Source organism: Oryctolagus cuniculus, chromosome 7 (genome assembly GCF_051225735.1).
Source record: "Oryctolagus cuniculus isolate XC-2025 breed Fujian yellow rabbit chromosome 7, ASM5122573v1, whole genome shotgun sequence".
In the NCBI taxonomy this organism is placed as follows: domain Eukaryota; kingdom Metazoa; phylum Chordata; class Mammalia; order Lagomorpha; family Leporidae; genus Oryctolagus; species Oryctolagus cuniculus.
The window spans coordinates 121,745,471-121,757,903 of NC_142873.1; the positions used below are offsets into that span (position 1 = coordinate 121,745,471).

The 12,433-nt window shown below is 48.0% G+C and overlaps 1 protein-coding gene across 2 annotated transcripts in view; it reads left to right on the forward strand.

Moving 5' to 3' along the window:
* Nucleotides 1-6,333: 6,333 nt before the first annotated feature.
* Nucleotides 6,334-12,433, forward strand: part of NRDC (nardilysin convertase) — a 93,587-nt gene continuing 87,487 nt past the window's right edge. For both annotated transcript variants that reach the window (XM_002715099.6, XM_002715100.6), the window contains exon 1: nt 6,334-6,810. In XM_002715099.6, coding sequence (XP_002715145.1) covers nt 6,473-6,810 — 338 coding nt within the window. In that variant the 5' untranslated portion in view covers nt 6,334-6,472. The remainder of the gene's footprint in view (nt 6,811-12,433) is intronic.

Sequence of the window (12,433 nt, forward strand, 5' to 3'; positions counted from 1 at the left end):
CCACTTCCAATCTAGCTCTCTGCTATGGCCTGAGAGAGCAGTAGAAGATGGCCCAGATCCTTGGGCCCCTGCACCCACATGGGAGACCTGGAGAAAACTCTTGGTTCCTGGCTTCGGATTAACCCAGTTCTGACCATTGCAGCCACTTGGGGGGTGAACTGGTGGATAGAGGACTTCTCTCTGCCTCTGCCTCTCTGTGACTTTGCCTTTCAAATAAATAATTTGCTGGTGGCAGGAGACCAAGTCCTTGAAGCATCTTCTTCTACTTTCCTGAACACGTTAGCAGGAGCTGGATTGGAAGTAGAGCAGCCAGAACTTGAACTGCGGTTTGTATGGGATGCTGGTGTCACAAGCAGCAGCTTAACCCTCTGCATTTATTTGAAAGGCAGAGCATCAGAGAAAAAGGGACACACACACACACACACACACGGGGTGGGAGGAATCTTCCATCTGCTGGTTCACTCCCCAAATGGCCACAACAGCCAGATGTGGGCCAGGCTGAAGCCAGGAACAGGAACTCCATCCTGATCTCCCTCGTGGGTTCAGGGGCCAAAAATCTGAGCTGTCATCTGCTGCCTTCTAGGTTAGCAGGAAGCCTGATTGAAAATAAACTGGGACTCTAGTATAGTGATGGGATGTCAGCTTCACAAGTGGCGTCTTAACCTACTGCTCCATGACACTGACCCCTGGTTTATAGATATATATATTTTAAAGATTTATTTATTTATTTGAAAGTCAGAGTTACACAGAGAGAAGGAGAGGCAGAGAGAGAGAGAGAGAGAGAGAGAGAGAGAGAGAGAGAGAGAGAAAGAGAGACAGGGAGTCTTCCATTCACTGTTTCACTCCTCAATTGGCCGCAACAGCCAGAGCTGTGCTGATCTGAAGCTGGGAGCCAGGAAATTCTTCTGGGTCTCCCACATGGGTGCAGGGGCCCAAGGACTTGGGCCATCTTCTACTGCTTTCCCAGGCCACAGCAGAGAGCTGGATCAGAAGTGGAGCAGCTGGGACTTGAACTGGAGCCCATATGGGATGCCGTACTGCAGGCAGTGGCTTAACCACAGTGCTGGCCTGATTTACGTATTTTAAGATATCATTTTGTGTGTTCATAGTCTCTCTTCCAAACAGACTTTCAAAATGTGTATCTCTAGATCAGAAATATGGAGACTTTAGCTGGATATGTGATAGAATAATCTTTCATTTGGCATATTTTTAGGGTCATTCCTATTTTATTTTAAAGTGTGAATACAAAATTCTTCCCATAACTATACTAACAGTATAGAAGACCATTTTGATGATTGCACGAACTCTTTAGTATTTTGTCCACATGTTTAGTCTCCCAAGAAAAGAATCCATGAGGACATGCTTACTTCTTGACCCAGATATAAAGCTGCCAAGTGTGGATAGCAATCAGTGGGTGGGGACACTTAATAACTAGCGTTCCAAAGGTATAATTTATTAGAGCGTGGGCCCTGGACAATATCTTGCAGATTTTATTTCTCTTGTAACCTACCTCCTTTCTGTGCCTTTCCTCCCATGGTTAGCAATCTCAATCTCTTAACCCCCCCACCTCCCACCCAGGTTGATGGTGATCTCCAGTTGCCCCGAATATGCTTGGAAAAAAAAAAAAAAAAAACAGAAAGAAAGAAAGAAAAAGAGAAAGGAGAAAGAAAAATCCATTCACAAAATTTTTACTCCTTTCACAGGTGTTACTTGCATTTAAGAGAGGCTAATAAGTCACTAGTGGAGGCATTTTAGACAGTAAAACAAGGGAAATAATTAGGGACTTGAGACTGTAATGAACTTATACCACTGCCAATCTGCTCAACGTAGAACCAACACTCTACATTTCTGGCTTACTCCAACTTTTAAATATAAAGGTGCATAATGGTGTTAAGAATACTGTATCTTTGATTTTTTAGAAGCAAGGCTCAGATTTGTCTCTCTAGTGGGTAGACAACTAATGCATTCATTAAAATAACTTTCAGAGGTAGGCATCAAACAGAAATTAGATATTTTTAATTTGTATAACTCCTGAATGATCATTAAATAGGAAGAAAAAGGTCACCACACCTAACAGGAAGGAAATCTTTGAGGTAAAAGGGAGGAGTATAGGGATGGCTGAAGTTGGATCAGACACAGAAAAAAACATGGAGTTAAAAATTATAATCTTACAGGCCGGTGCCGCAGCTCACTAGGCTAATCCTCCGCCTTGCGGCGCCGGCACACCAGGTTCTAGTCCCAGTCGGGGTGCCGGATTCTGTCCTGGTTGCCCCTCTTCCAGGCCAGCTCTCTGCTGTGGCCAGGGAGTGCAGTGGAGGATGGCCCAAGTCCTTGGGCCCTGCACCCCATGGGAGACCAGGAGAAGCACCTGGCTCCTGCCATCGGATCAGCGTGGTGCGCTGGCCACAGCGGCCATTGGAGGGTGAACCAACGGCAAAGGAAGACCTTTCTCTCTGTCTCTCTCTCTCCCTGTCCACTCTGCCTGTCAAAAAAAAAAAAAAATTATAATCTTAGGGCCAATGTTGTGGTGCAGCAGGTAAAGCCACCCATCTCATATGGGTGCTGGTTTGAGTCCCAGCTGCTCCACTTCTGATCCAGTTCTCTGCTATGGCCTGGGAAAGCAGTAGATGGCTCAAGCCCTTGGGCCCCTGCACCGGAATGGGAGATCTGGAAGAGGCTCCTGGATTCAGATCAGCACAGCTCCAGCGGTTGCAGTCATCTGGGGAGTGAACCAGCGGATGGAAGACCACACTCTCTCTGCCTTTGCCTTTCAAATAAATCAAATAAATCTTTTTTTTTTTTTTTTTTTGACAGACAGAATGGACAGTGAGAGAGAGGGAGACAGAGAAAAAGGTCTTCCTTTTTCCGTTGGTTCACCCCGCAATGGCTGCTGCGGCCAGCACACTGCAGCCAGTGCATCGTGCAGATCCGAAGCCCAGAGCCAGGTGCTTCTCCTGGCCTCCCATGCGGGTGCAGGGCCCAAGGACTTGAGCCATCCTCCACTGTCCTCCTGGGCCACAGCAGAGAGCTGGACTGGAAGAGGAGCAACTGGGACAGAATCTGGCGCCCCGACCGGGACTAGAACACAGGGTGCCGGTGCCACAGGCAGAGGATTAGCCTATTGAGCTGCAGCGCCAGCCAATAAAATAAATCTTTAAAAAATTATAATCTTATGCTTTTTTGGAAGCTCAATACCTTTTTAACTTTCTAATATTTAAATTTTCTGTAGAATGGTAATAGGTTAGCTTGCTTGGTTCATTCTGAGGAATACTCTATTTTTTTTTTTTTTTTTTTTGACAGGCAGAGTTAGACTGTGAGAGAGAGAGAAAAGTTTTCCTTCCGTTGGTTCACCTCCCCAAATGCCTGCTATGGCTGGCACGCTGCGCCAATCTGAAGCCAGGAGCCAGGTACTTCCTCCTGGTCTCCCATGCAGGTGCAGGGCCCAAGCACTTGGGCCATCCTCCACTGCCTTCCCGGGCCACAGCAGAGATCTGGATTGGAAGAGGAGCAACCGGGACAGAATCCGGCGCCCTAAATGGAACTAGAACCTGAGGTGCCGGCACCGCAGGCAGAGGATTAGCCAAGTGAGCTGCGGCGCCAGCCTCTGAGGAATACTCTTAAAAATAATTATGAATATTCAAATGAGGGATAGTAATGTTCCAAATTATTATTTTTACTTTTTTAAAATTTTTATTCATTTATTTGAGAGGTAGAGTTATAGACAGAAAGAGGGAGAGACAGCAAGAAAGGTCTTCCACCTGCTGGTTCATTCCCCAGATGGTGGCAATGGACAGAGCTGCACTGATCTGAAGCCAGGAACCAGGAGCTTCTTCTGGGTCTGCCACGCAGGTGCTGGGGCCCAAGTACGTGAGCCATCTTCCACCCCTTTCCCAGCTCATAGCAGAAAACTGAATTGGAAGAGGAGCAGGCGGGATACAAACCAGTGCCTCTAAGGGGTACTGGTGCTGCAGGCAGAGGCTTAATGTACTAAGTAAGCCACAGCACTAGCCCCTCGAATTTTTCTAATTTTTATTACGGGATGGGCATTAGGCCTAGTGGTTAAGAAGCCAGTAATGGTGCCTGAGTCCACGGGCCAGTGTTGTGGCATAGTGAGTAGAGCTGCCACCTGTGATGGCGGCATCCTATATGGGTGCCAGTTCATGTCCCAGTCATTCCACCTCTGATCCAGCTCCTTGCTAATGGCCTAAGTAAAGCAGCAGCAGATGGCCCAAGTGCTTGGGCACCTGCCACCCACGTGTGAGACCTGGATGACACTCCTGGCTTTGGCCTGGTTCAGCCCTAGCCATTGTAGTCACTTGGGGGAGTGAACCAGTGAATGGAATCTCTCTCTTTATGTGCCTCTCCCTCTTTGTAACTCTGACATTCAAATAAACAAATCTTTAAAAAAAAATGCTGAGCCCTATATCATAGTACCTGGGTTCAATGCCCAGCTCTGATTCCTGATTCCAGCTTCCTGTTAATGTGGATCCTGGGAGGCAGTAGTGATCTCAAGTGATTTGAGTTCCTGACACCCACGTGGGAGATCTGGATTGAATTCCTGGCTCCCAGCTTCAGCTCCAGCCAGGGACCATTGAGGGTATTTAAGTGGTTAATCAGTGAATGGGAGTTCGCTCTTTCTCTCCCTCTCAAACTAAAATTTTAAACATAAATAATTTGTGATGAGAGGAGAGAACTAGTAGACAGGAAATCTGTCTCTCTGCCTTACAAATAAACAAAATTTAAAAAAAGAGATTCTTGAAAAGATGGGTGGAAACAAGTTGAGATATTTGAACAACACAGTTTATTGTACTTTACTGTCCCAGTTCAGGTTCCATCATTTCCTGCCTTAATCAGTGTACCTCTCCTAATTCTCCTATCCTGCATCATTGTCTCACAGCACTTAGTGTGGGGTTTTTTTGTTTGTTTCGTTTTGTTTTTAAAGATTTATTTATTTATTTGAAAGGCAGAATTACAGGGAGGCAGAGAGAGAGAGAGAGAGAGAATATATCTTCCATCTGCTGGCTCATTCCACAAATGGCTACAATAGTCAGGGCTGGGCCAGGAGCTTCTTCTGGGTCTCATGTGGGTACGGGGGCCCAGTCACTTGGATCAGCTTCAGCTGCTTTTCCCAGGTGCATCAGCAGGGAGCTAGATCAGAAGTGGAGCCACAGGGACTTGAACTGGTGCCCATATGGGATGCTGGCACTGCAGGTGGCAGTTTAACCTGCTGTGCCACAGCATCCTGGCTTTTGTTTTTTAATCATTTATTTTATTATGCTATTCTTAGTATTAGAATGCAAACTCCACAAAGGCAAAGCTTTTTATTCACGGTCATATTCCATGCCTGGAGCTCAGAAAAGGCCGAGAAAAATTAAGACACAGTAACCATCAATTCTTGTATTCCAAGTCTTTCTCCATTCACTCATACAAATGCGAGGATCTCTTACCGGATGGTGTCATCACGTTGTATCTTAATGTCAAGTTTGTTTTTGCATTTCATTTGTGTCTATGTCTCAGTTACATTTTAGATGACTTACTAAAGGGCGCTGCTGAAGTACAGACCGGGACAGGAACCTGAAGGCCCACCACGCTGTAGCTGCTCGCTAAGTCTGCGCACCTTAATGGCAAGGGTTCTAGTCTGAGATTTTTTTTTAAATATTACTTTATTAAAGCGTGAGCACAACCAGGCCGGTCTTTCTGAGGCTTTGAGAGGAAAACTCGAGCTCGGCAGGCCATAGGTGGAAAAGTGCATCTACTTGTTCCCGGCGCCCAGCTCCGCTCCGGAGCAGCGTCTATCCGGCGTGGTAGCGAGACTTCCGGCGTTCTCGGCTTTTACGTGCTGAGTCACGGCCCAAGCCGCGCCTAGGGTCTGAGGATGGGGTGCACACAGTATAACGAGTGGGAAAAACAAAACTTCGAAACTCGTCCTCTGCACTCGCTCCTCTGTTTTCTGGGGGTAGCATTTTCCCCTCAGGCGCGCAGCACTGTTCAGCGCCTGCCTCAGACAACTTCCCTGAATACGTCATAAACACCGCGCAGCTGACCAGCGGCCCAGCGCCCTTCTCCCGTCGTCCCTCACGGCACTCTCTCCGCCTCTTACCCCTCGCCCCGCCCACCATATGCTTCGAACTGCTCTCTGGGTGCTCCGAGAATCCAGCCCCGTCCTTTTGGTTCCTCTCCTTCCCTGTTCCCATTGGTTGTTGACGTGCGCGTAATTGCTTTCTTGCCTCATGATTGGCTAAGATCAGCGTCATCGACAGCCCAAGGGTGGGGGTGGGGGGAATGAGGGAAGTTGGCGTGAGGGAGACCGGATTGGGGGAGGGGTTCAGGCCTGTCCTCCCCAGCGGCTGCGGCAGCACCAGCGCCGGCCTCCGCCGCCTCTGGAACGCGGAGGAGGAGGAGCGGCTGGAGGAGTAGGAGGAGGGGGTGGGCCCTGGGGAGCGGGATGCCCATCGCTGCGGCCGGGTGGTGAATGCTGAGGAGAGTCACGGTTGCTGCAGTGTGTGCCACCGGGAGGAAGTTGTGGCGTGAGGCCGGCCGGGAGCTCGCGGCGCTGTGGAGAATCGAAGCGCGGGGTCGGTGCGAAGACTCTGCCAGACCCTTTCCCACCCGGACCATGCCTGGAAGGAACAAGGCGAAGTCTACCTGCAGCTGCCCCGACTTGCAGCCCAATGGACAGGATCTGGGCGAGAGTGGACGAGTTCCCCGTCTAGGAGCGGATGAATCAGAGGAGGAGGGACGGAGGGGGTCTCTCAGTAATGCCGGAGACCCTGAGATCGTCAAGTCTCCCAGCGACCCCAAGCAGTACCGGTGAGAGAGGAGGCTTGGACTGGGGAGGAGGACAGGCTGCGGCCTCTCGGTGGGGGCCGCGGTCACTTCTTGTCGCCCTGTCTCCCGAAGGAGCAACAGGGCACACTTCCCAGCCCCAGTGCTTCCTTGGAGGTGCTAAAGGCAGTTAGAGGCTTCCATGCGGTGTCAGCTGGGCCAGGGGGAAGTGTTGGGGTGCGTAAGGAATCGGGGCGTCGGAATGGAAGAGCTATTGGAGCACTTTTGACGTTCACTAAAGCAGGACTGGAGGTGGAGAGGGAGGGTGGCTGCGTGGTACTGTGTTATGCGGCAAGGTGGACAGAGTTGGGGGTTTTAATTTTGGAGGAGAGGCGATTTAAGGGTCTTACTGTTACTGTCCAGAAATACTTGAGGGGCTGCTAAGCCAGAGGAGAAGCTAGTGGGTGGTAGTTACAGGTGGATGGTGTGGCTTCTGGAAATGACTTTTGTCTCGTAGCAGACCTAAAATGAATGGCTTGTTTCCACGGCTGGTTCTCGAATGATTGAGTGACCTCTTCCAAAACTAGAAAGAGGCCAGTTGGGTGAGTTGGGAAAAACTTGTAAGGTATCTTTTCATCTTGAAATTTTCTACTTTTGGTTTATACAGGAATCCTCTAAACGTCTTGTTGAGTGAGTCCCAGCCCACTGTTTTCCTCAGAGATCCCTTGTTTCATAAAATACCATGAGTACAATGTATGTTATTAAATGGAGTTCATATTGTCTAACAAATTCTTTTATAAGTTGAAGAAGTTAAAACCCAGAGTTTGCTTCTTGCTGGGAATCACAGGGCTAAATAATAACAAGTGCTGGCAGGAAAACAGGAGCCATATAATACACCCAGCAAGGTTTACTGATTGTTACAAAGTTCTTACTTACTGTTGAGTTGCAAGCTTAAGAAGGATTCTGTTTCTGGATTTGTTACAAGCTCTACAGTGTTAGAGCAGGAGAGAATCTTAGAGATAATTTTTCCTACTCCCCAGCACCCCCATTTGACAGGTGACTGAAATTGAGGTCTAGAAAGATGTTTCACTTGGAGTCTAGAGATTAATGGAACACAACTCTTTGTATTATTTTTACCTGGCTGTCAGGGTCAAGATATCGTTAATCTGTGGGCCCAATTTTCTCCTTTTCTCATCAAAGATGTGTTTGTATTGGTAATATATAAATGAGAATAAGAAGCAAATCTGATAGACTTTTTTACCTTCCAAATTAAATGTTCAATAATGGCTTCAGGTTTTTTTTTCTTTCTATATAAAGTTACATAATAGCTAATTTTTCTGTGTAGGATCCTGTTCTATTTTACATGTACAAGGGTATTTCAGGGTTTAGTAGAAAAAAAGAATTAAAAGATAATGTGCATTTGCTATGAAATTTTTAAACACTTATTTAAAAGCCTAATTTTTGGTAAATTTATTTCACAAATACTAAGTCTTACCATACCACACACTGAGCTAGCATAAATCTTTTCTAAAATTTGGTCAGAAACAATGTAATACATTTTTTTTTTTTTTGACAGGCAGAGTGGACAGTGAGAGAGAGAGAGACAGAGAGAAAGGTCTTCCTTTGCCGTTGGTTCACCCCCAAATGGCCGCCGCGGCCAGCGCACCGCACTGATCCGAAGCCAGGAGCCAGGTGCTTCTCCTGGTCTCCCCTGGGGTGCGGGGCCCAAGGACTTGGGCCATCCTCCACTGCACTCCTGGGCAGAGAGCTGGCCGGGAAGAGGGGCAACCCGAACAGAATCCAGCGCCCCGACCAGGACTAGAACCCGGTGTGCCGGCGCTGCAAGGCAGAGGATTAGCCTATTGAGCTGCGGCGCCGGCCATACATTTCATTCTGGATGATGTCAGAGTTGTTTAAGACAGTTCTTGCCTTCAGGAAGCTTACAGTGTATTAGAGGGACACAGATAACATTTAAAAATTAAGTGAAATTGGGGCCGGCACCGTGGCTCACTTGGTTAATCCTCTGCCTGCGGCACTGGCACCCTATGTGGACACCGGGTTCTGGTCCTTGTTGCTCCTCTTCCAGTCCAGCTCTCTGCTGTGGCCCGGGAAGGCAGTGGAGGATGGGCCAAGTGCTTGGGCCCTGCACCCACATGGGAGACCAGGAGGAAGCACCTGGCTCCTGGCTTCGGATCGAGGCAGCACGCCAGCCTTAGCAGCCATTTGGGGGTGAACAATGGAAGGAAGACCTTTCTCTCTGTCTCTCTCTCTCTCTCACTGTCTAACTCTGCCTGACAAATAAAAAAAAAATTAAGTGAAATTAGTGCACTAAAGTTTTACAGTAGCCATAATGGGAGTATGTGCTACATGTATTAAGTAATACAATAAGGACTGGTAAATTTCACCTGAGGAGAAAAAAAGGATTTTCAAAGGGGAGGTTAAAAGGTGTTCTTTGAATAAAATGTTGCATTTCTTTCTGTGGCCTCTGGCAAGTCATTGTCCTTAGTGTCTCAACATTTTAAAATTAGGGGTTCTGTTAGAACAGCAGTAATTTTTTTTTTCAGATTACTTACTTAGTTTTGAAGATTTTTATTTATTTATATCAGAGGTAGAACTAAAGAGAGAGAGAGAGAAACAGAAAAGTCTTCTATCTGCTGCTTCACTCTCTGATCCAAAGCCAGGGGCCAGGAGCTTCCTCTGGGTCTGCCATGCAGGTGCAGGGGCCCAAGCACTTGGGCCATCTTCTACTGCTTTCCCAGGCCACAGCAGAGAGCTGGATTGGAAGAGAAGCAACCAGAACTTGAACCGGTGCCCATATGGGATGCCGTTGCTGCAGGTGCAGACTTAGCCTACTATACCACAGTGCTGGCCCCTTCATATTATTTAATTGGCAGGGGTTTAGGAGAGACCAACTTTTCCATCCACTGGTTCACTCCTTAAGTGGCTGCAATGGCCAGGTCTGGGCCAGGCTGAAGCCAGGAGCCAGGAACTCCATCCTGGTTTTCACAGGTGTGGCAAGGGCCCTAGTATTTTGGCTATCTTCTGCTGCTTTCTCAGGCATATTATCAGGGAGCTGGATGGGAAGCAAAGGCTCACTGGCACTCCATTATGTAATGCCAGCATGGCAAGCAGGCCTTAACCCACTGTACCACTGTGCCGGCCCCAGCAGTATTTTTCAGTAACTTACTTTCCTTTCAAAAAAGCAGTCTACCTTTACCTGTCTTTTATACTAAAGTTTTGATTGGATTTCTGAAGAAAATATTTTACTTTAAAATAAAGGTAGAGGGGCCTGTGCCATGGCATAGCAGGTTAAGCCACTGCTGGCAGTGCTGGCATCCCATATGGGTATCACTTTGAGTCCCAGCTGCCCCACTTCCAATCCAGATCCCTGCTTATGTGCCTGGGAAAGCAGTGGAAGATGGCCCAAGTACTTGGGTCCCTGCACCGATTGTGGGAGACCCAAAAGAAGCTCCTGGCTTCTGGCTTCGGATTGGCTCAGCTGTGGCCATTGCAGCCATTTGGGGATTGAACCAGTGGATGGAAGACCTCTTCCTGTCTCTCTCTCTCCCTCTCTGTCACTCTGCCTTTCAAGTAAATAAAACAAATCTCTTAAAAATAAATGAAATAAAGGCTCCTGGCTTCAGATAGACACAGCTCCAGCCGTTGTGGCCATCTGGGGAGTGAACCAGCGGATGGAATACCTGTCTTTCTCTCTCTCTGCCTCTCCTTCTCTCTGTATGTAACTCTGAGTTTCAAATAAATAAATCTTTTTTTTTTAAAAACATATTTAACAATGTCATGAACTTTTTCTTAGTAAATATATTAAAGACTTATTTATTTATCTGAAAGGCAGAGTAGCAGAAAGAGCTGTCTTCCATCCATGGGTTTGTTCCCCAAATGGCTGCAAAGAGCCAAGGCTGGAGCAGGCCAATGGGAGAAGCCTGAAACTCCATCCATTCTCCCACATGGGTGGCAGGGCCCAAGCACTTGGGCCATCTTCTGCTGCTTTCCCAGGCATGTTGGCGGGCAGCTGGGTGTAGCCAGGATTTGAACTGGTGCCCACATGGAATACGGGTATCAAGGGCAGCAGTTTAGCCTGCTGTGCCATAACACCAGCCCCTAATTTTTTTTTTTTTTTTTTTTTTTTGACAGGCAGAGTGGACAGTGAGAGAGACAGAGAAAGGTCTTCCTTTTTGCCGTTGGTTCACCCTCCAATGGCCGCCGCAGCTGGCGCACCGCACTGATCCGAGGACAGGAGCCAGGTGCTTTTCCTGGTCTCTGATGCGGGTGCAGGGCCCAAGGACTTGGGCCATCCTCCACTGCACTCCCTGGCCATAGCAGAGAGCTGGCCTGGAAGAGGGGCAACCGGGACAGAATCCGGCGCCCCAACCGGGACTAGAACCCAGTGTGCCGGCGCCGCAAGGTGGAGGATTAGCCTAGTGAGCCACGGCGCAGGTCAATTTTTTTTTTTTTTAAAGATTTATTTATTTGAAAGGCAGAGTTGCAGAGAGGCAGAGGCAAAGAGAGAGAGAAGTCTTTCATTCACTGGTTTACTTTCCAGATGGCCGTAATGGCTGGAGCTGCGCTGATCCGAAGCCAGGAGCCAGGAGCTTCTTCCGGGTCTCCCATGCAGGTGCAGGGGCCCAAGGACTTAGGCCATCTTCCACTGCTTTCCTGGGCCATAGCAGAGAGCTGGATTGGAAATGGAGCAGCCGGGATAAGAACTAGCTCCTGAAAGGTCACCAAAAAATATACCAAACACTGTAGTAAGAGAAAAGGTTTATTGTCGGATGGAAGAAACACAACAGGCGGCTACCCCATGCACGAGAGAACAGCAGCCTGTACTAGAACAGGTCTTATGTATCTGCAGAGGTAAGGAAGTGGGAGCAGCAAATCCTGTTAAGGTGTGAGTGGAGCTGACACTTGTGATTGAGCCGTTTGGTCACCTGACTTCTAGTAAGCCAGGCAGGGCTTTGAAGGACAGTACCATTTTATTAACAACACCCATATGCGATGCCAGTACTGTAGGTGGCAGCTTTACCTGCTATGCCACAGCACCAGCCTCCACAAATGTTTCTAACACATTTTATTTCTGCCATAATCTAATCATTGCCATTTTATAGGCTACCTGAATTATCAAACTTTCTTTACCTTAGAAGCCTGTTTATTTCATGTGAATTATTAAGGTGTGGGCCTAATCATAATAGTTTTAGTAGAGGGCCGGCGCCGTGGCTCAATAGGCTAATCCTCCACCTTGCGGCGCCGGCACACCGGGTTCTAGTCCCGGTCGGGGCGCCGGATTCTGTCCCGGTTGCCCCTCTTCCAGGCCAGCTCTCTGCTATGGCCAGGGAGTGCAGTGGAGGATGGCCCAGGTGCTTGGGCCCTGCACCCCATGGGAGACCAGGAAAAGCACCTGGCTCCTGGCTCCTGCCAGGATCAGCGCGGTGCGCCGGCTGCAGCGGCGGCCATTGGAGGGTGAACCAACGGCAAAAAGGAAGACCTTTCTCTCTCTGTCTCTCTCTCACTGTCCACTCTGCCTGTCAAAAAAAAAAAAAAAAAAAAAAAAAAAAAAAAAAAATAGTTTTAGTAGATAAATAGGATAACTCTGGTTACCTTGTCTGTTTCTAGAATAGTACCTGATTGGAAGACAGGGAGACAAAATATAGTT